The sequence below is a fragment of the Panthera onca genome, chromosome F1, assembly GCF_046562875.1.
Source record: "Panthera onca isolate mPanOnc1 chromosome F1, mPanOnc1 haplotype 2, whole genome shotgun sequence".
Classification (NCBI taxonomy): domain Eukaryota; kingdom Metazoa; phylum Chordata; class Mammalia; order Carnivora; family Felidae; genus Panthera; species Panthera onca.
Genome location: NC_138355.1, coordinates 21,815,257 through 21,843,183, shown reverse-complemented (window position 1 = coordinate 21,843,183; position 27,927 = coordinate 21,815,257). Strand labels below are relative to the sequence as shown.

The 27,927-nt window shown below is 40.6% G+C and overlaps 1 protein-coding gene across 3 annotated transcripts in view; it reads right to left on the bottom strand.

Moving 5' to 3' along the window:
• BRINP2 (BMP/retinoic acid inducible neural specific 2) overlaps window positions 1–27,927 on the bottom strand; it is a 127,476-nt gene that overhangs the window by 27,599 nt on the left and 71,950 nt on the right. Inside the window, exon 1 of one of the 3 annotated variants that reach the window (XM_060643590.3) lies at window positions 17,828–18,132. The exons of the other annotated variants lie outside the window; for them this stretch is intronic. Coding sequence (XP_060499573.1) covers window positions 17,828–18,060 — 233 coding nt within the window. The 5' untranslated portion in view covers window positions 18,061–18,132. Of the gene's footprint in view, window positions 1–17,827; window positions 18,133–27,927 lie in introns of those variants that run through there. 3 annotated transcript variants of the gene reach the window in all.

The following is a 27,927-nucleotide window of genomic DNA, read 5'->3' as shown; positions in this document are numbered from 1 at the left end:
GACCCCAAATAGCCAAAGAATCTTGAGAAAAAGAACAAAGCTGGAGGCATCGCACTTCCTAATTTCAAACTACATTACAAAGCTATAGTATCAAAATATTATGGGCCTAGCCTAAAAACAGACGCATTGATAGTGGAACAGAACAGGAAACCCAGAAACAAAACTCACACATATATGGCCAATTAATTTGTATCTAAAGAGCCAAAAATATACAATGGGGAAAGGACAGTCTCTTCAGTAAATGGTAATGGGAAAACTGAGTAACCACATACAAAAGAATTAAACTTGACCCCTATCTTCCACCATACACAAAGATGAACTCAAAATGAATTAAAGACTTGAACTTAAGCCCTGAAACCTAAAACTCAGAAGAAAGCACAGGCAGTAAGCTCCTTGACTTGGATCATGGTGATGGTATTTTTAAGCTGATACCAAACCCAGCTTCCCTGCTTTGTGGTAGGCCACACATAGGCTTCATCAACTAATAAAGAATTTCTATCCTATCAATTAAATTACTAGGAGAAATAAAAAGCAGGCATTCTTCCATTTTTCATAATTTTTTACAATGGTCTAAACCTTCACCAAAAGGAAAGATCACCTTACCATAGAGGTAGCTCCCACTTTAATTAAATTTAATAAATAAAAATTGGTGGTCACATTGCTTGCTTAGTCTCTTTATTCAAGACTGCCAAAGAGTACCTCCTAGAAAAAGCCTCCCCTGACCATCCCATCTCAAAGAGCACCCTCTCTCTCCCAGACTCTGTCCCATGCTCTGCTTTATGTATCTTTTTTAGCACTCATCACTGTCATAATATATTTTTAAGTTTTCTTTCTCTTGCAGTAAAACAAACTCTATGAAGGCAAGATTCTTCATATTGATTCTTTTGGTCTTATTCAACAGCAATAGAACAATGCTAGTACTTCTAACAACACAATAATGGATGTTCAGTATATCTTTGTTGAATGATTGGGAGATTCTCTCATTTATTTTACTTATTCAAAATAGTCAATTATTTACTGTCATAGCTCTACTAATCCTTTAATTGTTTGCAAATTATTGACAACTAGATAAAAAAAGCTATAAGATACATAGGAGCAACTACCAATTCATGATTGATCTGAAATGAAAGTAAAGCATCCTAAATGTGTCTGCATATCAATGGGAAAATTAGATTTGATTTATAGAAATATAATTTGCAGGGATGATTTTGTGCATTTTTAATATGTAAGTCAAGGCACTGATGGTATTTTCCTATGCTTTGGTAAACTGAGTCTGGGCCCTCTTCCAGTGGACATGGACAACTTCCAAACCCTGAGGTACATTCTGAACCCATGGTCAACACTCTGAAGTCCAGTGAGTATGGAGCCCCCATCCAGACTCTGGCTGTGGTTTATATCTAATGTTAATGATCAGCAGCCCCACCCCCCTACAATGGGTATAACAATTTCTGCCACACTCCTAAGGTTCAAGGTCACCAAAAGAAGCAACAATCTTGGAGTTAGGCACTTTTCCTTAGTCTTCATCTTCTTTTGTCCAACATCAGACTTGGGACAATATATATTTTACCCAAACCAGAAAGAGTTTTGAGCACATCTTACTTAAATGAACCAAGCTGTGGAAGCTCAGAAAGCTAATTTGCCTGATGTCACACAACTATCAAGAGGGAAACTTGGGCTATTAGAATTAAAAGGAATATTTTAGTCCTATTTGCCAATCTTTTTCATATTATTGTGTACATTGAAAATTCTCCATGGGATGCACTGGGATCAGACAAGAGGAGATAAGCAACATATGCTGCCCAGATTTTTCCCAGTTGCCCCAAGAGCAGAAGGGTCAACCTATGGCCATGCCCATACCTATCCATATCCATTTGCAGTACCACCAGGTGCCAGCAAGCATAGCCGTTGAGAAGGTCTATTCCTCTCCTCTTACATTATGATTGAAAACCACAAAACAAGAGAGGGAAGCAGTTTGCTTAAAGCAATATAACCAATTTGTACCAGAACCAGAACAAAAAGCTAGTGTCCTGACCCCACCACAGTGCTTTTAACAACCATGATGGTAGTGACAACAGCAACAGCGAGACCCGGAGAGGTTGAGAAAATCATTTGCATGAAGTTACAGAATTAGAAAGTGGCTGAGATTAAAACCCAGGTCAATACCTCACTGCTGTTTCTGTAACGCTATTTTCCCTGTGTAGACTAAGTGTATTTTATGGTATTCTAATTACTTTTAAATGTTTATTACCTTTCAATGAAAATATTTCATCACCTGGAACATTTCATTCCTTTGGTTCTCTATGTAAACATGAATTGACTGTACATCCAAAATACATACAGCAAAGCAAAACCTTTTTGGATGAAGGTGGCTTCAGCACACCCATTTGCAGAAGGAGAAATTGAGACCTAGTTAAAATCAAGTCCATATACAGAGTACCATGGGAGAAATCAAAGATAAAGTCCTGATTCCAACTCCTATGGCTTCTCAGGAAATCATAACACAGAATAACAAATGACTTAGAAAAAGTGAATGATACTGTCTTAGGAAGCATTTTATGAGCAAATAATAAAAAATAATGGTTAACATTTAATGAATTCTTAGTATGTGCCAAGCATTCCAAGCATCTTACAAGCATTAACCAATACAATATTCAAAACACCCCTACAAGGGGGAAAATATCATTATCCTCATTTTATGGGTGAGGAAATTGAGGCACAAATAAGTTAATTTGCCCACTGGGGAACACCCAGTAGGTGGCAGAGTCAGGGTTTAAATAGAAGATGTCTGGCTTTGTAGTCCACAGTTTTTAGCACCATGCTAGTCTACCGACCCTGTGAGACCCAAAAGAACAACCACGATTTTGTGCGGGTATCAGCCCAGAATTAGGCATAGGCCTCAGCTGCTGGCAAGAAAGTTCAGGCTCGGAGGGTGCCTGGTGGTTTTCTCTTCTACTTCGCTAAGTTTCTTCCCTGCCCTTTGGGGGCCCTTCATTGAATCAAAATAATGGGGGAAACATTTGTGAAAGAAGTTTGAGCCAGAAAGTGGTAAAAATGTACTTACAGAACTTATTAACCTGGTTCTTTCCAGCATCTGAAAACCTCAGAAGGCAATACTGGAAGGCAGCCTGAGCTATTCAGAGAATAAATGTTCATTTCCGATTTCTCGTTTAGCAGTTTTTTTCCAGTAATAAAATAATCAAGGCTCTTTTTTTTCCCTAGGAAAAGGATGTTTTCTATATATCAATTATATTAACACACTACTTCAATTAAGCCATCATCTTTGTTTCAATTAAGACATCAAGTAAATCTCCATTTCAATTTAGCCATTTCTCTTAAAATCTTCCCCCACTGTGTTTGTCAGGCAGTAAACAGTCTGAGAGAGCAAACGTCTCCAACAGTGGTGAAGCCCCTGTGGAAAGTGCCTTTAGAACAGCAGAGACCACTAAAGGGCTCCCAGGTTAAAGCAAAGGGTGACCAGAATGCTCCAACGTGGACTCCACCTGCAAAGCTGTTCAAGTGGTACATGGAAAGGGTGCCCCGATAGGCTGCTATAAGAAGTTGATTCCATTTTCCACCATAGATTAGCCCAGAGTGAACAACATACATTTTTGTCAAAGGGTTAACATGCCCATAAAGTTATTAATAACAACCGAAACAGAATTTAGGAAAGGTATAATCCAGACCGGAGGCTAAAACCCAGTGTGTTACAGCATTTGTACACACCAACACAGAGAATATGGTAGGCAAAATCCAAAATCTCTCTATATATTCTGAAACGATTGTAGCTTTCTGTGTCCCACACTGCTCAACCCTAATGGTCCAGATCACCCACAAATGACATTTCTAGTTGTCCATGAACTTAGGGATTTTCCCAGAACCTAAAGGGCCTGTAATAAGAAAGCAGAATCTCAGCCATGCCAAGCTCGGGCAACAGGAGCTTCTGCAGGACTTTGGGACTGGACCAGCTCTGGGTTTGAAGCAAAAGGGGCTCTGATGAGAATACTAACTGGCTACAAGGTGTTCCTAATTTGAAAGTTGTAAGTAAAGAATGTCTCCAAGTCACAGCCTCTAAGTCTAATGTCACCCACCACGCCATGGCACTGCGTTCCTCCAAGTAATACAAGGTCAACGAGAACTCTGGCTGCACGTGTGCCCCCCTGCAGGGCCCCAGGCTCCTGGCTCTGAAAGACTTGGAAAGAGCACAGCTGGGGATCTTCCATCCCGGTGCTGTTTCCAGCAGCTCGGTGCAGAAGCACCACCTTTCTGGCTTGTAAACTGAGAATACTGATCCAGCCCCCGTGAAGAGACATTACCTAAGAAACCTCCCTTCCTTATGAAGCCTTCAAGGAGAGAGTATTTTACAAGGAAATCCACAGTCTAAAAATAAAAACACAACTATACCTCAATGAGGCTGAAATCTAGTAATCATGAACACTGCAACCTACCACACGGGTACTTGTGCCGAGACCTTGGGCTAATAGTGAATTAATAGTTAGCAGTTTTCCAATAGACCTATCTTTCCATTTCTGTGTGGAAAGCATGTTCAGGCACCTTTCCAAGGCCACCACTATGGCTGTCATTTGGAAAGTCTCATTTCCTGTACCCTGAATATGCAGCTCTACCCACCCCCTCTGGGGTGGCCCCCTTGCAGGCTTGGCACAACCCCGTCCCAGCATCAGTATGTCCTTGAGTATTAGGAGCCCATTTGTTCCTCCTGAGTTAGACCCCAGGTTGTGTTTACTGGGGAGACAATCAATGCCGTTTCCAGCAGAGCTAACCAATCATCACCTGCTCACTCAGGCGGCAGTTCTCAGAATAGGCGCTGGGACTCCCAGAGAGGTTGGGGAGAAGTCTTATGGCAGCTGTGGAGCCCAGGATGCCCACCTCCAAGCACCACTTTTAAAACAATGGCAGAAAGAGTAGGCTGTCATGATAGGAAATACTGTCCTTCTCTCTTCTTTGGCCTTCCTGATCTATTTCCAATAACCTCTTTTGGGGGGCCACCCTCCTCCAACCTTCAGTGTTCAAAGGGACTGTCAAATGCTGAAGGGACTGAGTTATCATTCTCCAAAAGGTTGTTTTTGGTAGGAACCATACTTGGAAGAAAAACAAATATGACTGGTTTTCCTTGAAAAATGAAGGGAGACACAGGACAGGTCATTGAATTAAATATTTAAGAACTTTGGAGCAAAAAAAAAGATGAATTGGCCTTAGCTAAAGACACAAATAGTTTTCTTGCCATTTTTCTTGTGACTTTACTTTGTCTATGTGAACTGTCAACCAATGGCCATGGGAAAATTTCTCACATACCAACCAGTTCTGGATAAATGCAAACGTCTTTGTTCTCAGAGCTCACCTTTCTCTTGGAGAGTTGCCTTTCCCCAGCTAGCTTGAGACTTGCCAATTTGACACAGGAATTTCAATAAACACCACAGAGGATTGCACTGCTTATTTTCCTGAAGAGTCCCAGATCACAAAGAAGCCTTTTTTTTTTTTTCATCCTTCTGCCAATATACCTCACATCCAGGGCTACTGCTCCCACCACAGGACTCGGGCCACCATTGAGTTATTTACCTCAGTGAGATACCTAGATGGTTTCACATTCTTTAGCTGGACAATTTTAGGGACTGAGGGATATATCATGTTTTGGCTCCTGTACAGAGGCAGTATTTCTAGACACATCACATCATCAGGAGATTTCTATCTCAACAACAGATTACTGTAATGTACTTAGCTATTAGAGCCTTTACTGCTATAATGAATAAGACATGATTAATCTGAGCTATAAAAAGAAATTATAATAAAAACCATAATCTCTTACATTGGTGTAAGCTTTCCTTTCATTTTTAAAAATGTTTGTACACAATTTTCACACAAGCTCAACTATTTTATCTATACAAGAACCTCGGGGAAAAGGAAGCAGAAATATCATTACTCAACTATTAACCTTTTATAGGTTAAAAATGAAGAGACAAAGAAACTGAAAAAAAGTGACCCAAGTCTCCTTTTATCAGTGGTAGAGTTTGACAAGAACCCAGACCACCTCATGAATGATTTTCTGCCTTTGGCTATGACCTGTGCTCAAGTTCAGGGATCCCGGTACGCCTCTATCATACTTCCCAGGAAATCCTTTGGCCTTGTTAACCAGGGAGAAATTCCAAGACAGGAAGGCTTCAGTCCAGGAGCCCGCTGGTTAAATAATACCTCAGTCCATGCAACCATAGGAGGCACCAGAGCAGAGATGGGGCCAGCCCTCCCCCAATGCCCCTGTCCTTCCCACTATCTAGTAGAATTCAAGAAGCCTAGCATGTAGGTAATTTAGCAGCCTGCTGTGTTCTCAAACAACGGCCCGTAAACAATGATTGGCCAATTTCATTCTAATCTTCCCAATTTTGCTCTAATTAAAATCAAGCTGTAGCTTTCAAACAGTTTAATTAAGGCTGATTGGGAAAAATGGGGAGGGGAGACTCAAGCTTAGAGGAGGAGGACTGGGTCACTGCTTGGAGAATCTCACACTGTCCATTTGGGACTTGGGGGATTGAAGAGGGCACTGAGGGCAGTGTGTTTGTAGAATCAATGTGAAATACAACACACTCATTGGAATGAAGGGCCAGTGAATCTGTGAGACCAGAATGAACTGAAAGGGGAGCTAAGATCTGTGTTTTCCCACTCAGAAACCTCAGCTCTGTTCTGACCTCCCAACCTGCTCCCCACAGCTCATCTGTTCGACTGTGGATAAAATGGCTCTGCTCACCACTCTTTGCCTCCCGTCGTGCGTGTCTTTGCTCAGCAAGCTAACAGCCCGTGCCATGCTTCTCCCCAGCAAAGGTCCATGGGCTTCCCATTATCTACTTAACTCTAAGAGAATTCCCCCAGACTGGCAGCTCCTTCCACTGTTCTACAAGTTTATTCCTTTCGCAATGAGATAGCCCTTCTGGAATTTGGGTGTATTTACTTTTTATGTGAACTGATCTTTGGACTAAGTATTTTTTGTTCCTTCAATAGCTTCTAGATTCCTAGGCTCTTATGCTAAAACTTCTCTGCATGCAATCTAGCTTGTTAATGTGTTTCTTTTTAAAGATGGAAACCAAAATTAAACACAATTCAGTAGCTGTGTTCTGAGCCATGGAGAGTATAGGATACAATTTCTGAATACATCATTATCATCATTATAACCATCATCATTGTGTCTATCTATTGAACTCTTATGTTACCAGTCATGGTAGTGGATGCTTTACATACTTTTAAAATCATCACCACAACCTTATAAATATCAGTGTGGCAGATTGAATCTTCATTCTCACCTATAGTAGAATGCCCTTTGATAGGTGACTTCACAGTACCCATCACTCATACAGATGGACCTCATTTCCCTTCCCCATTGACATTGGACTTGGCTATGTGGCTTCACTCTGGACAAACAGATATGGACAGAAGTGACCAGGCGCCAACACTGGGCCAAGACCTAAAAAGGCATTGCATATTTTTTTCTGGCCTGCCTGCCCTGGCCATGAGCACTGCTTCCCCCACTTAGTGGCAGGTGCTTCTCTTTCAGCCTGAGACCCATGATAAACATCATTGGAGAAAACACCACATGGCCCCCTTGCAGACCTGTAGCCTGAAGCATACTAATTCAGTCAACCTCCAGATACATGAGCGAGAAAAGTGATATTGTTTGAAGCTGAATATGGGGGTTATGTTTAAGTCCATAATTATGGCAGTAGTTAACTGATACACTGATTTACACCACAACTTTAGTCCTATTTTATAGCTGAGCTAGCTGAGGCTTAGATAATTTAAGTATCCTAGTCAAGGACACACAGCTAACCAAAAGAGTGAAGATAGTCTATGATCTTTCATATGTGTGTGTGTGTATGTGTGTGTGTGTGTGTGTGTGTGTGTGTGTATGTAAAGGAAATATATTTCCTTTGTTAACACACCTGAATATTTCATTCCTTTTTTGTTTTAGTAGTTGTATACTAAATTCATTTAAATTTTTGTTATTTTTTTATTGAAATATAGTTGGCACATTTGCATTCCTTTAAAAATTTTTTTAAATATTTATTTATTTTTGAGAGACAGCATGAGCATGGGAGGGGCTGAAAGAGAGGGAGACACAGAATCCAAAGAAGGCTCCAGGCTCTGAGCTGTCAGCACAGAGCCTGACACAGGGCTTGAACTCACAAACCATGAGATCATGACCTGAGCCAAAGTCGGACGCTTGACTGACTGAGCCAATCAGGTGTCCCGCATTCCTTTTTTTGAAGAAGAAAGTATTCTTGGCTAAACAGTAATCTTATGGTCAACCAGAACCCCACATTTTTTCCAACCCAATTTGTTTTTGTTTCTGTAACTGCTGAGCCAAGCCACCTATTATCTTACATTTGTGAACTTGACATTTTGAACTTAAATCTTGGGCTTTGCACTTCACCACCTTATTGCATTCCATCCCTCATGGCAGACTGGAAAGTGTTCTCTAAGCTATTTCTACTTTCTCCTTGGGTTCACAGATACACAAATTTCCCCAGCTTCCTCTGCATTTAAATGTAGTCATGTGAATGGGTTCGGGCCAGTGGAATGTGAACCCAGGCCCAACTCATTAGACCTTTCTCTCTTTCCTTGTTTACCAGGACCCAAAGGAGGACACTGAGACCCTAGATGATGACAGAGTGACTACATGGACAGAGTCTTAATCTTGAATGATTTCATGAAGCACTCTCCTTTTAACCATCTCATAAATTGCACTGGACTTGAGCAATGAATAAATAATTAAATAAATCTGTACTAACTCACTGAGATTTGGGGACTGTTTATTCCAGCAGTTAACCCACTCTAATACCTTGATCATGCTGATCCCCTATTCCAGCCTGGCAAAAGAATCTTCACTCTTGATTTTATTGCCAATCTTGATAAGGGTCTCTTTCAATTACCTGATTTTATTGTCTATGTGGTCAACCATCCATGCTTCCATTTCTCCTCAGCTCAGTAACATTCCCATATGGATCTCTCTTTTTCTTGTTTTCTAAGTCTATATGGAAATGGTGTTAGTTCTGAGCCCTTGACTTTTATGCTGTAGGATCATAGTGTGTGAGTCCTGCTCTAAGGGAAAAGTACCTGTCACTGTGAAAGATTTACTTTGAACTATCTATAACTATAAAATCAATGAATAGATTAATTCAGGCTATAGTTAGGGAGAAAAAAAATGTGGGTTTTAAGTGATAAATTTGATTAATGTATGGAAACTCCAGTAAACAGAATTTGATAAAGACTGCCCCTCCTTTCTTTCCTCTTTCTCAATTAAACTCTCTGCATTTTCTCTTTTTCCCTCTTCTCAAGATTCCCCATTCTATTGTTTTCTATATTTACTCTCAGGAGACCCCTCACAAAGAATAATGCACTTACCTTGAAATAAACCAGACTGTGCTTTTAGTTATCACCAAATAGTCCTGATAAAGAAAATCCTATTATTCTACCCATTCTACTGATGAGAAAAAATTAAGCTCGATTAAAGACGACTTGTACAAGTTCACACTAGAAGTAGCAGGACTACAATTTAAACCTATACAGTATGATTCTAGAGCTGGGAGCCTCAACCACTTGTTTTCTCCTTCCATCTAATTCAGTCCCAGAACATGCTACTCATACTGAGGGGTTTCATTCTCTTATTATATCCTTAACATGTGGCAGACATGGTACCAGGAACCAGAGATAAAAGGATGAAATAAAACATATTCTTTGCCTGAAGGAGGGCAGAGCCAAGAGAAGAGCAAGTAAAGACATATAAGTAAATAAATACACAAGATAAATTATACAGCAGAAATATGAACACATCAATGGGGAATCGTAAGTAGGAATGACCAACTCTCTTGCAGGAACCAAAGAAGACTTCATAGGGAGTTGACATTTAAGTGGGCTTGAGAGGTGAGTAGGAAGAGAAAGATGGAAGGAGCTTTGCGGGAAGTGGGAATGAGACATGGAAAGACACATGGCATCTGAAGGAGTCTTCTGTATCTGGGAAAATCTGGACCTGTTCAGTGAGACTGGAACAAAGGACAGCGGGAAGAAAGTTGTGCAGCACAGTCAGCAGCCCAGGGTCAGTGTTCATTGGATATTTGTCACAAGAGGGAATGTGTGGATTTGGAAGGGACTCTCATGCCAAGAAAATGTATTTGGGTTTTATCCTTTGGGCACAGAAAGACCAGCAGAGGACCTCAGGCAGATTGGACTAGAGAAGACAGAAAACTACAAGCGGGAAACAGTGAAGCCAGGAGAAGAAAGAGGAAGCTGGCTTTGAAAGACAGCTCTGAGATGGAAGGCACACAACTCAAACGTGGGGAGGGGATGAGGAAGAGGTGGGAGTTACAGTGCCCGGTGGCTGTGACATTCCAGCTGCCATACCAGGAAGCACAGCAAGGAATACAGGAGACATAAGTGTCATAGGAAACATGATGAGTGCAGTTCTGGCTACAATTTTACCACAAACCAAATCTAGGTGCACAAAATCAGATCAAATGGGAGGTAGCTGCAGTTCCTTGAAAAGCTGAGGAAAAAGTTAGGATTTTTTTCCCTATACATGTAACTTGGATGAAAAAATCTGTATTCTCCGACCATAAGCCCAGCACATATTTCCAACTTTTCTTGAAGTAATGATGCTTCAGTTCCAGAGAAAAGTCACCACATCTTCTGAGGCGTGCCTGCGCCCTAGAACCCCCATCAGTAACCTTCGAAAACTGCCTAGAAAGCAAGAAGTTAAAGAAGTCTGTAGGGAAGAAATGCCTGATCTGAGAAATTCCAGCATGGTGAACTCATAGTGGTCCATGACAAAAGCCTTGAGTGCTTTGAAAGATGAGCAAGCAAGCAAGCTCTCTGGGAGCCAGAAGTGAAAGAAAATCTTATGTCAAAGTAAATTTATGATCTTTTCCTTATGCAGAAAGATGGAAAGGTGGACTTGGGCAAAAGAAACAAGGATGGTTTGAGAGAAATAACATCGAGAAGGGGAAGGAGAAAGAGAACTTCTGGAGGGAAGTTACACGGTGCCGACAAGTCTAAGAATCAGGAGAATAATCATCTCCAAATATCTAGAGACCTGTTGTGAAGAAGAGGCATTTAGACTTATTGTCAAGAAATAAGAAAGCAGAGTCAGGACCGATATGTGGAATTGTGCAGAGAAAGACTGATTCAGTTCCAGAAAGGTCTTTCTAGAATTTAGGGATAATGAATGGAAATTGGCTTCAGTGAACACGCAGGACTGGGTGTGCTCAAGCCAAGGCTGGCCGACAACCTTCATGGGGATTTGTAGAGTGGTTGTCTGCACTGGTCAGGAAACATGTGGTCTCTTTTTTTTTTCATTTTTTAATATCTATTTATTTTTGAGAGAGAGAGACAGAGAGCACAAGTTGGGGAGGGGCAGAGAGAGAGGGAGACACAGAATCCAAAGCAGGCTCTAGGCTCTGAGCTGTCAGCACAGAGCCCGATGCGGGGCTTGAACTCACGGACCGTGAGATCATGACCTGAGCCAAAGTCAGACACTTAACTGACAAAGCCCCTCAGGAACCCCAGGAAACAGGTGATCTTAACATTTCCTTCTAAGTCACATATTCAAACATCACTGGGTACCAGTCTGCCACCCCATGCCCTCAGGCCTCTTTCAGACACTGCCTTTTCAGCTTGGGCCTTGTGTCCCAGACCAGCCACTAAATCTGTGGTTCCTAAATTTAGTCTCCTGACCCACAGACATCAACATGGACACTGCCCTACTTAGTGGTAACAGAAGGCAAAACATGTACTATCAGCCTCGATAGCCACGTTTCTTCTATTGATTTGAGCATGACTTTCCAGATGACAGAGGCTGACATTCATGGACTAGCACAGTCCCCCCTCCTCTCCATCTTTACCAGACGCACAGCTTAGAACATATACAGAACCAGCCGGGCAAAGGCTGGCTTACTGTGTTACAGTTTACCCCGTTACTAGTAAACCAACTATGCAGCCCATGTTGAGGGATCATTACATGAGGGTGTTTACATGCTTCTGTGGATCCAGAACTCACTCCCCAAAGAGTCTTCCTTCCTGTCCCTCCTCCGTCACTAGCAGGTCCCCAGGTAAAGCACAGTCTCTCCTGGCACACCAGGACAATGAGAATTCTCCCAGGCACAGGGGCTGATAATGAAGGGTGGTACACCGCTGGTCCTGGCTACCTCATTTTTCTCCTACCAGGGCCTCCTGCCTGGCCACTGAGACTTTTTGTTCACTCTGGCTCACTGTGACATCCAGAGCTTGTTCATTCTTTGCAGCAAGAGGGAGAAAGAGGCGCATTTCTAGGCTCAGGGAGGATCCTGTTACAGTGGCAGAACCAGGGAGCATTAAACAGGTGCAGAGGTGGAAAAACAGCAGGCAGAGGGAGCTGTGCCAGACCCTTCCATCTTCCTTGAACCAGGCCCCATGTGGAACAGCCCTCATCTGCCCACAGCTACCCCTGTAAATCCCAAAACTGCCTTGGGAGCCCCAGCCTCCAGGTCTCTTTCTTTTCCATCTTTGGTGTACTGTGGATGCACACCAAAGGATATGCCACTAGTGTCATTGTAAGGAACTCCAAATTTACAAAGCATCCTAATAAGCAGAGGTTATTTGCATCACCAGAGTTTTTTTCTGGCTTTATGAAAATATTCCTTGAAACGTAAGACATTTCCTAGTGGATACGTGTGTTTATAAATCAGTAGCTACCTGGTCCTCAAGTCAGGAGCTATAGATTTACTTAACACTGGATTTTTATAAGCCATTGCCAGGCAAAAAAACATAAGATACTGCATTTTGAAATGGCATTAAGTGTCCCTCTAGTAGAGGATTAGATTTACAGAAATTTAACTTACACTGCAACCTTATAGAAATATGCCAGCAGTGTAGAGGCTATACATACAGAATTTGCTGTGGGTGAACTGTTTCAGGAAGATTCATCTGTAGCTTCCTCTCACTGAGGGTTCCCCAGAGCCCAGGCGCAGATGGAGAACTCTGGTGGAAACAGGACTACAGGATCTCTGAGGGAGATGGCCCCACTGAGTCCCCTGAGGCCCATATTCTGAGTCCCAAAGATCTGCCAGAATGCCACATGGAATGGCAGGAGGGGCAGAGAGCACAGGTGGCTACAACTGGGGGTACCATTTCTCTGGGAGCGTTAAGAATCCCAGGCTCAGGGGAGGAGTCAACATGGTGGAGAAGTAGGGTACCCAAAGTTCCCTCGTCCCCCAAACACAGCAGTGTTGAGGCCAGAAGACTTGGAAGTCCAGGAATCTGGACTACAGAGTGACAGAAACATCTCCAGGCATCCACAGGAACAACTTGGCGGGCAATAGATGCATGATTGAGAACTGGGAGAGATAAAACAGGTGGTGAAGGCATGGAAGGGAGGGATCCTCTTCTGTGGGGAGACAAAAAGAAAAGAAAGAGGCTGTGGAAGTGTAGGGATTGTATTTGGACAAGTGTAGGGATTGTATTTGGACCAGGGAATGGAAAAAAACAAAGAACCAATTTCTAACTTGTTCCAGGGTTGCAAGGCTTTCTCTGTACTGGGGCCACCCTGTTTCCATGCCTGGGAAGGAGGGGAGCCAACCCCAGGCTCAGCAGCAAGCTCAGAAATGCAGTGAGAAAGAGCAATCTCCTCCCTTGAGTGCCGTGGGAAGAAGATAGATAGCCTTCAAGGACAAAAGACCGTGCAGGAGTCTGCCAGCCAGAGGCCCTTTGTCAGCTTGCTGGGCAGAGTGGCACTTCACTGGAAACGGGGAGGGGGGGAGGGGGTGCAGAGCAGGAGTGGCGGGGTTTGAATCCCAGCCTAGTGCCTGGGAAGCACTGGAGACTGTGCAGCTGGAAAAACCAGCCTGCTTGTGCCTGCATAGCACTGTGAGGATGGCCTGAACAGAGTGATCTGGGACACTCAGTCTGGGGAGGAGAGACTGGGGTGTTGCCATTTTTCTCCCCATCACCAACAAGGTGGTGCTTCAGGGAACCAACAACAGGCCCATAGTGGAAGCAGGATCTGCCTACACCAAACCACGCCCCTCCTCCATGCCTGGTAACTGCATATCTACTGGAGCAAGATTGACACTGACCAACCAGACAGTCCCTCCTCCAGACCAGCATAGCCACTGGTTCCAAGGGACCATCAGATACCCATCCAGTGGTTTTGCATTTTCTGATTTGATTCTTGCTCAATTCTTATTATATATATGTATATTATATTATGTATATTATATGTGTGTATATATATATATATATATATATACACACACATATATATACATATATATATATATATACATATATATATATATGATGTATATATATGTATACATATACATACATATATACACACACACACGTGTATACACACACACACACACACATTTTTTTTCCTTCCTTTGCTACCTCTTATTTTTCCCTACTCTTTTCTAGTTGTTGGTTTGTTTAAGCAGACATTTTTAATCTATTCTTTCTACACGTCTTTTGTACCTCCTTCTTTATTTTCCTCTCTCTCTCTCTCTCTCTCGATTAATCCATATAATTTCTCTGATTCTCTGCCTGGTCAATTTTTTTCTCTCTTTTCTTTTTTCCCACCCCTGTCATTTCTGTCTTTGTATGTAATAAGGCTTCTTCCACCACCTCCCTTTTATAATTTTTTCCAGGGTTACTTTAATGAACAAATCAAAGCACACCTGGTGGAAAGTCCAAACCACCACTATGAGTAGGGAGATAAAACAACCAGAGTCACAACAACAGAGAGCATGCAACACACTCCAAAAACACCTCCTGAAGGGCCAGACCCTGGATAGGGTATGACCCCTTTTTAGGATAGTAGTGCTAAACATGCAGGATATATAACAAGCTATTAAAACACATAAAGGACAGAAAACTAGCCAAAGTGATGAAATAGAAGAATTCTCAAAAGAAATTCCAGGAAGAAATGATAGCTAGAAAATTGCTCAAAACAGATATAAACAATATATGTGATAAAGAATTGAGAGTAATAGTCATAAGATTAATAGCTGGGCTTGAAAAAAGCATAGAAGACAGCAGAGAATCTATTGCTACAAGAGATCAAGGAACTAAGAAATAGCCACAATGAATTAAGAAATGTTGTAAATGAGGTGCAAAATAAACTAGATGCAGTGACAGCAAGGATGGAGGAAGCAGAGTGGAGAATAAGTGAAATAGAAGATAAAATTATGGAAAATGGTGAAGCCAAGAAAAAAAGAGATAAGAAAATACTGGGCCATAAGGGGAAAATTAGAGAACTGATTCAATGAAACGTAATAATATCTGTATCACAGGAGTTCCAGAATAAGGGGGGAAAAAAGGCAGAAGGTTTACTTGAACAAATTATAGCTGAGAACTTCCTAATCTGGGGAAGGAAGAAGACATCCAATCCAAGAGACACAGACAATTACCTTCAGATTCAATAAGAATACGTCTTCTCTACAACATATCATAGTGAAATTAGCAAAATACAAAGATAAAGAGAGAATTCTGAAAGCATCTAGTAGCAGGCCTGTCCACTGAAACTTGGCAGGCTAAAAGGGAGTGGCAGGAAATATTCAATGTGCTGAATATTAAAAATATGCAGCCAAGAATCCTTTATCCAGCAAGGCTGTCATTTAGAATAGAAGGAGAGATAAAGACTTTCCCAGAAAAACAAAAACTGAAGAAGTCCATCACCACTAAACCAGACCTGCAAGAGATCCTAAGGAGGACTCTGTGAGTGGAATGCTGCAAAGACTACAAAGGACCAGAGACATCACCAGAAGCATGAAACCTGCAGATACACAATGACATTAAATACATATATTTCAGTAGTAACTCTGAAAGTAAATGGACTAAATACCCCAATTAAAAGACACAGGGTAACAGAATAGATAAAAAAGCAAGATCCATCTATATGCTGTCTACAAGATTCTCATTCTACACCTGAGGACACCTTCACATTGAAAGTAAGGGGATGGAGAACCAGCTATCATGCTACTACAAGTCAAAAGAAAGCTGGAGTAGCCATACTTATATAAGACAAATGAGATTTTAAACTAAAGGCTGTAACAAGAGATGAAGAAGGGCATTATATCATAATCATGGGGTCTATCTATCAAGAACAGCTAACAATTGTGAATGTTTATGCCCCCTATGCCCCCAACTTGAGGAACAAAATATATAAATCAATCACAAATATAAACAGTCTTGTTAATAAGAATATGGTAATTGCAGGGGACTTTAATACTCCCCTTACAACAATGGCAGAAAATCAATAAAGAAACTGGACCAGATGGACTTGACAGATATATTCGGAACTTCTCATCCAAAAGCAGCAGAATACACATTCTTCTTGAGTGCACATGGAACATTCTCCAAGATAGATCACATACTGGGTCACAAAACAGTCCTCAATAAATATAAAATAATTGAGATCATACCATGCATATTTTCAGATCACAATGACATAAATCAGAAGGAAAAATCTGGAAAGCCTCCAAATGCATGGAGGTTAAAGAACATCCTACCAAAGAATGAATGCACCAACCAGGCAATTAAAGAAGAAATTAAAAAATATATGGAAGCAAATTAAAATGAAAACATGACATTCCAAACCCTTTGGGATGCAGCAAAGGCAGTCCTAAGGGGAAAATACATTGCAATCCAGGCCTATCTCAAGAAACAAGAAAAATCCCCTATACAAAACCTAACCATACACCTAAAGGAACTGGAAGCAGAACAGCAAAGAAACCCCAAAGCCAGCAGAAGAAGAGAAATAATAAATATTAAATCAGAAATAAACAATTGGAATTAAAAAAAAGAAACACCAGAACAGATCAATGAATCTAAGAGCTGGTTTTTTGAAAAAATAAACAAAATTGATAAACCCCAAGCCAGAATTCTTAAAAAGAAAAGAGAGATAACCCAAATAGATAAAATCACGAATGAAAAGATCCCAACCAACACCACAGAAATACAAACAATTATTAGAGAATACTATGAAAAATTCTATGCCAACCAACTGGACAACCTGGAAGAAATGGGAAAATTCCTAGACACCACACACTACCAAAACTCAAACGAGAATAGAAAATTTGAACAAACCCATAACCAGTGAAGAAATTGAATCAGTTATCAAAAATCTCACAACAAATAACAGTCCTGTGCCAGATGGCTTCCCTGGGGAATTCTACCAGACATTTAAAGCAGAGTTAATACCTATCCTTCTCAAGCTATTCCAAAAAAATAGACACAGAAAGAAAGCTTCCAGACTCATTCTATAAAGACACCATTACCTTTATTCCAAAACCAGACAGAGACCCTACTAAAAAGGAGAATTACAGGCCAATACCCCTGATGAACACGAATGCAAAAATTCTCAACAAGGGGAGGAGCCAAGATGGCGGAACAGCATGGAAATTTTTTTGTGTCTGAGGTCCATGAAATACAGCCAGACCAACACTAAACCATCCTGCACACTTAGGAAACAGATCTCAGGATTAACATAACAATCTGCACAACCTGAACCACAGAATTCAGCAGGTACATGGCGCAGAGATGAACTGGGGGAGAGAGAACTGCGGAGGGCAGGGAGCCACTTCTGTGTGCAGACAGAGGACAGAGATGGGGGGTGGGGGTGGAGGGACGGAGAATACGGGAAAAGCACTCCCCCCAAAAAAGCAGCTGGAGAGAAAGTGAAAGTGGTAATAGTCACAGGGACTGAACTAAAAAGCGAGAAAGGAGGAAGGAGAGGGTTTAAATTCCATTAAGACTATAAACAGGGTAGCACAGAGGTTGAAACTCTGCAGCTCCATACCTGGCGGAGCTCTGGTGAGAAGGGTGAATCCCTAGGAGCAGAGTGGAGTCCAGGGTCTTCAGGCCACAAGGGAAGAGCCGGTTCCCCTGCCGAGAGGACATCTGGTAGAGGCTGTGTGACTTCCCCAAAGACAAAGGCGCCAGTGGACCCAGGAGAACAACCACATTCATTGGTGCTGGAACAAGGTCACTGGGGGTGAAGCCTGGTGACAGATGTGTGTTGTGATTTGCCATAATCCCTGAAATGCTGCTGCTACACTATCTCGTGAACTTCCCTTGGGGCGGGCTGGCACCCAGCCTCAGTCTCTGGGCCTCGGCAGCAGCACGGTCCCACAAACATTCCTGGATGTGGCCAGAACCCGGCCATCGATCAGTGAGACCCTCCTGCAGAGGAGCAGAATGGGTCAAAGTCGCAGTCCCTCAGAAATAAGGGGTTGGGAAACACAGCCACATCTGAGATAAAACTCAGGAGGGAGGTGCTGCCTGGGGCTTGGTCATGGACAGTGTAAAAGCAAACAGTGGACGGAAGCTGAAGACAAGGGACAGGTGCACGATTGCTGATCGGGGAGAACAGAGTTCCAATACTAGAGACTGGGTAGCTGGGGGACACCATTTTCACAGCTCCCACACATGTGCATAAACACCTACAAGAGCCACAACAACCCACCCCAGTTAGCTAAGCAGCACCATCTAGTGGAGAATGGAGCCATTACACTAAGTCCTGCCCAACTGAGTCAACCTCGCTCTTCAGGAACACAACTCTCTCCACCTGCTTAGTATATGGACTATAAAGCGCTTCATAGTTTGACTTCTAGGGGAAAACGAAAGAATTTCTGTCATATTTCAGTCTGTTTGCCGGTGCATCTATTCAATTTTGTTTTTTTTTCTTTTTTCGTTTCTTTTCTTTTTCTTAAATACAGAATGAGAAAAAATCATGTTTTATTTTCAATTTTTATTAAAAATATTTTTCTTTAATTTTTTTACTTCTGTGTAAATTTTTTTTTCAAATTCTTTTACTTCCATCAGTTCATTTTATTCTACTTCAGTGTATTCATTTTTTCAATTTTCAAACGATTCCCTTTTTTTCTTTTCCCTTTTTTCTCTAATCTATCAAGCCTCTTTCAACACCCAGACCAAAACACACCTAGGATCTAGCATAATTTATTCGATTTTTTTATGTATGTGTTTGCTTTTAATTTTTTGATTTTAATATTTTTCTTTAATTTGTTTACCTCATTAATTCCTTTACTTCCTTCAAAATGATGCCCCAAAAGAAAGAGCAGGAAGTAACGACAGCCAGGGATTTAACCAACATAGATAATAGATAATAATAGATAGATAACCAACATAGATAATAATACTAGCTGGAGTTGAAAATAGATTAGAATCCCTTTCTGTGGAGATAAAAGAAGTAAAAGCTAGTCAGGATGAAATAAAAAACATTATAACTGAGCCTTAATCTCAAATGGATGCCACGGCAGCAAGGAAGGATGAGGCAGAACAGAGAATCAGCGATATAGAAGACAAACTTATAGAGAACAATGAAGCAGAAAAAAAGAGAGAGACTAAGGCAAAAGAGCACGATTTAAGAATTAGAGAAATCAGTGACTCATTAAAAAGGAACAACATCAGAATCATAGGGGTCCCAGAAGAGGAAGAGAGAGAAATAGGGGTAGAAGGGTTAAGTGAGCAAATCACAGTGGAAAATTTTCCTAACCTGGGAAAACACACAGACATCAAAATCCAGGAAGCACAGAGGACTCCCATTAGATTCAACAAAAACAGACCATCAACAAGGCATATCATAGTCAATTCACAAAATACTCAGGAAAGAAAAGAATCATGAAAGCAACAAGGGGAAAAAAAGTCCTTAACCTACAAGAGGAGACAGATCAGGTTTGCAGCAGACCTATCCACAGAAACTTGGCAGACCAGAAAGGAGTGGCAGGATATATTCAATGTGCTGAATCAGAAAAATATGCATCCAAGAATTCTTTATCCAGCAAGGCTGTCATTCAAAATAGAAGGAGAGAGAAAAAGTTTCCCAGACAAACAAAAATTAAAGGAGATAGTGACCACTAAACCAGCCCTGCAAGAAATTTTAAGGGGGACTCTCTGAGGGGAGAAAAGATGAAAAAACAAAAACAAAAAATAAATAAAGACCAAAAGCAACAAAGACTATAAAGGACCAGAAACTCCCAACTCTACAAGCAACATAATGGCAGTAAATTCATATCTTTCAGTACTCACTCTAAATGTCAATGGACTCAATGCTCCAATCAAAAGACACAGGGTAACAGAATGGATAAGAAAACGAGACCCATCTATATGCTGTTTACAAGAGACCAATTTTAGACCTAAAGACACCTTCAGATTGAAAGTAAGGGGATGGAGAACCATCTATCATGCTAATGGTCAACAAAAGAAAGCTGGAGTAGCCATTCTTTTTTTTTATTATTATTTTTTTAATGTTTATTTTTGAGAGACAGAGAGAGATCGAGCACAAGTGAGGAAGGAGCAAAGAGAAAGGAAGACACAGAATCTGAAGCAGGCTCCAGGGTCTGAGCTGTCAGCACAGAGCCCAAAGTGGGGCTCAAACTCACGAACTGTGAGATCATGACCTGAGCTGAAGGTGGCGCTTAACCAACTGAGCCACCCAGGCACCCCTGGAGTAGCCATTCTTATATCAGACAATCTAGACTATAAAATAAAGACTGTATAAATAGATGAAGAAGGACATTATATCATAAATAAGGGGTCTATCCATCAAGAAGACCTAACAATTGTAAACATTTATGCGCCAAATGTGGAAGAACCCAAATATATAAATCAATTAATCACAAACATAAAGAAACCCACTGATAATAATATCATAATAGTAGGGGACTTCAATACCCTACTTACAACAATGGACAGATCATCTAATAAAAAAATCAACAAGGAAACAATGGCTTTCAATGACCCACTGGACCAGATGGACTTAACAGATATATTCAGAACATTTTATCCTAAAGCAGTGGAATATACATTCTTCAGTGCACATGGAATGTTCTCCAGAATAGACCACCTACTGGGGCACAAATCAGCTCTCAACAAGTACAAAAAGATCAAGATCATACCACGCATATTTTCAGACCACAACACTATGGAATTTGAAATCCACCACAAGAAAAAAATTTGGAAAGGTAACAAATACTTGGAGACTAAAGAACATCCTATTAAAGAAGTAATGGGCTAACCAAGAAGTTAAAAAAGAAATTAAAAAGTTCATGGAAGCCAATGAAACTGATAACACCACAACCCAAAACTTCTGGGATGCAGGGAAGGCAGTCTTAAGAGGAAAGTATATAGAAATCCAGGACTTCCTAAAGAAGGAAGAAAGATCTCAGATACACAACCTAACTTTACACCTTAAAGAGCTGGAAAAAGAACAGCAAATGCAACCCAAAACCAGTAGAAGACAGGAAATAATAAAGATCAGAGCAGATATTAATGCTACTGAAACAAACAAACAAACAAACAAACAAAAAACCAGTAGAACAGACCAATGAAACCAGAAGCTGGTTCTTTGAAAGAATTAACAAAATTGATAAACCACTAGCCACTTTGATCAAAAAGAAAAAGGAAAGGGCCCAAATAAATAAAATCAAGAATGAAAGAGGAGAGATCACAATCAACACAACAGAAATAAAAACAATAATAAGAGAATATTATGAGCAATTATACACCAATAAGATGGGCAATCTGGAAGAAATGGACAAATTCCTGGAAACATAAACTACCAAAACTGAAACAGGAAGAAACAGAAAATGTGAATAGACCCATAACCAGTAAAGAAATTGAATTAGTAATCAAAAATGTCCCAGGAACAAGAGTCCAGGGCCAGATGGCTTCCCAGGGGAATTCTACCAAACATTTAAGGAAGGGTTAAACCTATTCTCTTGAAGCTGTTTCAAAAAATAGAAATGGAAGGAAAACTTCCAGTCTCTTTTTATGAAGCCAGCATTACCTTCATTCCAAAACCAGACAGAGATCCCACTAAAAGGAGAACTATAGACAAATTTCCCTGCTGAACATGGATGCAAAAATCCTCAACAAGATATTAGCCAACCGGATCCAACAATACATTAAAAAAATGATTCACCACAACCAAGTGGGATTTGCACCTGGGATGCAGGGCTGGTTTAATACCCACAAAACAATCAATGTGATTCATCATATCAATAAAAGAGAGGACAAGAACCATACAATCCTCTCAATAGATGCAGAAAAAGCATTTGACAAAATACAGCATCCTTTCTTGATAAAAACCCTCAAGAAAGTAGGGATAGAAGGATCATACCCCAAGATCATAAAAGCCATATATGAAAGACCCAACACTAATATCATCCTCATTGGGAAAAACTAAGAGCTTTCCCCCTAAGGTCAGGAAAAAGAGGGATATCCACTTTTGCCTCTGTTATTCAACATAGTATTGGATTGCCTTTGCAATCAGACAACACAAAGAAATAAAAGGCATCCAAATTGGCCAGGAGGAGGTCAAACTTTCACTCTTCGCAGATGACATGATACTCTATATGGAAAACCCAAAAGATTCCACCAAAAACATGCTAGAACTGATTCATGATTTCAGCAAAGTTGCAGGATATAAAATCAATGCACAGAAATCAGCTGCATTCTTATACACCAACAATGAAGCAACAAAAAGAGAAATCAAGGAATCAATCCCATTTACAATTGAACCAAAAACCATAAAATACCTAGGAATAAATCTAACCAAAGACGTGAAAAATCTATACACTGTAAACTATAGAAAGCTTATGAAAGAAATTGAAGAAGACACAAAAAAATGGAAAAATATCCCATGCTCCTGGATAGGAAGAACAAATATTGTTAAAATGTCAATACTACCCAAATCAATCTACATATTCAATGCAATCCCTATCAGAACAACACCATCATTCTTCACAGAGCTAGAAAAAATAACCCTAAAATTTGTATGGAACCAGTAAAGACCCCAAATAGCCAAAGCAATCTTGAAAAAGAAAACCAAAGCAGGAGGCATCACAATCCTGGACTTCAAGCTATACTACAAAGCTGTAATCATCAAGACAGTATGGTACTGGCACAAAAACAGATGCTCAGATCAATGGAACAGAATAGAGAACCCATAAATAGACCCACAAACGTATGGCCAACTAATCTCTGACAAAACAGGAAAGAATATCCAATGGAATAAAGAGTCTCTTCGGCAAGTGGTGCTGGGAAAATTGGACAGTGACATGCAGAAGAATGAACCTGGACCACTTTCTTACACCATACACAAAAATAAACTCAAAGTGGATGAAAGACCTAAAGGTAAGACAGGAAGCCATCAAAATCCTCAAGGAGAAAGCAGGCAAAAACCTCTTTGATCGTGGCCACAACAACTTCTTACTCAACATGTCTCCGGAGGCAAGGGAAACAAAAGCAAAAATGAATTATTGGGACCTCATCCTGCACAGTGAAGGAAACAATCAGCAAAACTAAAAGTCAGCTGATGGGATGGAAGAAGATATTTACAAACGACATATCAGATAAAGGGTTATTATCCAAAATTTATAAAGAACTGATCAAACTCAACACCCAAAAAACAAATAATCCAGTGAAGAAAAGGGCAAAAGACATGAATAGACACTTCTCCAAAGAAGACATCCAGATGGCCAACTGACACATGAAAAAATGCTCAACTTCACTCATCATCCGGGAAATACAAATCAAAACCACAATGAGATACCACCTCACATCTGTCAGAATGGCTAACATTAACAAGTCAGGCAACAACAGATGTTGGAGAGGATGTGGAGAAAGAGGATCTCTTTTGCGCTGCTGGTGGGAAGGCAAACTGGTGCAGCCACTCTGGAAAACAGTATGGAGGTTCCTCAAAAAATTAAAATTAGAACTATCCTATAACCCAGCAACTTCACTGCTAGGTATTTATCCAAAGGATACAGGTATGCTGTTTTTAAGGGGCACATGCACCCCAATGTTTATAGCAGCGCTATCAACAATAGCCAAAGTATGGAAAGAGCCCAAATGTCCATTGATGTATGAATGGATAAAGAAGATGTGGTGTGTGTATGTATGTATGTGTGTATATTCAGTATTCCATACTGAAAAGTATGGAAATGTATACTACACACATACATACATACAATGGAGTATTACTCGGCAATTGAAAAGAATGAAATCTTGCCATTTGCACCTATGTGGATGGAACTAGAGGGTATTATGCTAAGCGAAATCAGTCAGTCAGAGAAAGACAAATATCATATGACTTCACTCATATGAGGACTTTAGGATACAAAACACATGAACATAAGGGAAGGGAAGCAAAAATAATATAAAAACAGGGAGGGGGACAAAACATAAGAGACTCTTAAATATGGAGAACAAACAGAGGGTTACTGGAGAGGGTGGGAGAGGGGATGGACTAAATGGGTAAGGGGAATTAAGGAATCTACTCCTGAAATCATTGTTGCACTATATGCTAACTAATTTGGATGTAAATTTAAAAAAATAAAAAAAAATTCTCAACAAGGTACTAGCAAATCAAACTCAGCAGTATATTAAAAGAGTTACTCACCATGATCAGGTGGGATTCATTCCTGGGCTACAGGGCTGGTTCAATATTCATAAATCAATCAATGTGATTCATCACATTAATAAAAGAAAGGATAAGAACCATATGATCCTGTCAATAGATGCAGAAAAAGCATTTGACAAAATGCAGCATCCTTTCTTAATAAAATACCTCAAGATGTCAGGATAGAAGGAACATACCTTAACATCAAAAAGGCCATATATGAAAAGCCCAGTTAATATCATCTTCAATGGGGAAAAACAGAACTTTCCCCCTGAGATCAGGAACATGACAGGGATATCCACTCTCACCACTGTTGTTTAACATAGCGTTGGAAGTCCTAGCCTCAGCAATCAGACAACAAAATGAAATAAAAGGCATCCAAAGTGGGGCAAAGAAGAAGTCAAACATTCACTTTTCACAAATGACATGACACTCTATATGGAAAACCTGAAAGACTCCACCAAAAAGCTGCTAGAATGGACACATGCATTTAGCAAAGTTGCAGGATACAAAATCAATTACGGAAATCAGTTGCATTTCTATACACCAACAATAAAGCAACAGGAAGAGAAATCAAGAAATCGATCCCATTTACAATTGCACCAAGAACCATAAAATGCCTAGGAATAAACCTAACCGAAGATGGAAAAGATCTGTATGCTGAAAAGTATGGAAAACTTATGAAAGAAATTGAAGAAGACACAAAGAAATGGAAAAACATTCCATGCTCATGGATTGGAAGAACAAATACTGTTAAAATGTCAATACCACCCAAAGCATTCTACACATTCAATGCAATCCCAATCAAAATTGCACCAGCATTCTTCACAGAGCTAGAACAAACAAACCTAAAATTTGTATGGAACCACAAAATATCCCAAATAGTCAAAGTAATGTAGAAAAAGAAAATCAAAGCAGGAGGCATCACAATCGCAGACTTCATCCTCTACGACAAAGCTGTAATCATGAAGACAGTATGGTATTGTCACAAAAACAGACACAAAGACCAAAGGAAAAGAATAGAGAACCCAGAATTGGACCCACAAATGTATGACCAACTACTCTTTGACAAAGCAGGAAAGAGTATGCAATGGAATAAAGACAGTCTTTTCAGCAAATGGTGCTGGGAGAACTGGACAGCAACATGCAGAAGAATGAAACTGGACCACTTTCTTATACCATATACACACAAAAAAACCTCAAAATAGATAAAAGACCTAAATGTGAGACAGAAAAACATCACAACCCTAGAGGAGAAAACAGGCAACAACCTCTTTGACTCAGCTGCAGCAACTTCTTACTTGATACATCTCTGAAGGCAAGGGAAATAAAAGCAAAAATGAACTATTGGGACCTCATCAAGATAAAAAGCTTCTGCACTGCAAAGGAAACAATCAACAAAACTAAAAGGCTACTGATGGAATGGGAGAAGATATTTGCAAATGACATATGGTATAAAGGTTAGTGTCCAAAATCTATAATGAACTTACCAAACTCAACACCCGAAAAACAAATAACCCAGTGAAGACATGGGCAAAAGACATGAATAGACACTTTCCCAAAGAAGACATCCAGATGGCCAACAGACACATGAAAAGATGCTCAACATTATTTATCATCATGGAAACACAATTCAAAACCACACTGAGATACCACATCACACCAGTCAGAATGGCTAACATTAACAACTCAGGAAACAACAGATGTTGGCGAGGATGTGGAGAAATGGGAACCCTCTTGCACTGTTGGTGGAAATGCAAACTGGTGCAGCCACTCTGGAACAGTGTTGAGGTTCTACAAAAAATTTAAAATAGAACTACCCTATGACCCAGCAATAGCACTAGTAGGAATTTATCCAAAGGATAAAGGAGAGCTGATTCAAAAGGGCACATGCACCCCAGTGTTTATAGCACCACTATCAACAATAGCCAAATTATGGAAAGAGCCAAATGTCCACCAACTGATGAATTGATAAAGAAGATGTGGTGTATATACACAATGGAATACTAATCGGAGGTGAAAAAGAATGAAACCTTGCCGTTTGCAACAATGTGGATGGAAATGGAGGGTATTATGCTAAGTGAAATAAATCAGTCAGAGAAAGAGATATCCTGTGTTTTCACTCATATGTGGAATTTGAGAAAGTTAACAGAATACCATGGGGTAAGGGAAGAGGAAAACAGTTTTAAACAGAGAGGGAGGCAAACCATAATAGATTCTTAAATACAGAGAACAAACTAAGGGTTGATGGTGGGGGGGGTGAGGGTAGGAGAAAGGGGAAAATGGGTGATGGGCACTGAGGAGGGCACTTGTTGGGATGAGCACTGGGTGTTGTATGTAAGCAATGAATCATGGGAATCTACTCCTAAAGCCAAGAGCATACTGTATACACTGTATGTTAGCTAATTTGACAATAAATTATATTAAAAAGTAATAATAATAGGCGCCGCTGAGTGGCTCAGTTGGTTAAGCATCTGGCTTCAGATAAGGTCATGATCTCATGGTTCGTGAGTTCAAGCCCTGCGTTGGGCTCTGTGCTGACAGCTGAGAGCCTGGAACCTGCTTCGGAGCCTGTCTCCTTCTCTCTCTGCCCCTCCCCTGCTCATGCTCTGATTCTCTATATAAAATAAATATTAAAAAATAATAAATAAATAAATAAATAACTGTTTAAAAAAAAGAATCCCAGGCTAAAATTATGCATTTGATTCAATAATATTTAACAGTTAGATCTTCTATTGTGTGGCTTGAGTTCTGGCTCTTCCTCTTACCAGATGCATGACATCCTGTAAAACGTAGTGTCTTCATCTGTAATATATGTATACAGACAGCATCTCCCTTGTAGGTTTCTCATTAGGATAATTGTACTATATATATAGTTATATATATAATTCTACAGTTATTATTTATTAACATTAATATTTAATAATAGAATATCTTGCTTTCTTTCCAAAATTAAATAGAAATTTTGCCCAATGTCTGCACTCTCAGAACAATCTCTTTTCTTTGCCCCCTACCCACCTAATCCCATGGGGAAATCGGGGAGGTTGGTACGAGCCAGTTATCCTATGGCTCACACTCATCACGGTGTGGTCGATGCCCTGAGATCTCTGCTCACAAACAGTTCTTGTCCCTCCGTCACCTATGCCCTCCAGTCGACAGTCCCTCTGAGAGCTTCCCCCTTCTCACCGTCAGCTCTTGCGGAGCTCCACCAGAGCTGGCCCATCCACAGTATCCAGCGATGCCTCCTCCAGTGGCTTTGCTTAGGATTGGGCAGATCAGTCCAGCCAAGGTCACCAGCGGGCTCCAGTTGGCTCTACTTTGAGTCAGGGATGGATGGTGGGGATAGGAACCCTGCCTCTGACTCAGGTCCAGACCATCTCTCACCCAGCTTGGTGGTAATAAATGTGTTCTACTTGCCCTCAGCACCTTGTGAGTACACTCACCTGCTTCTAATCCTGGAAGAAGTGGAGGATTGG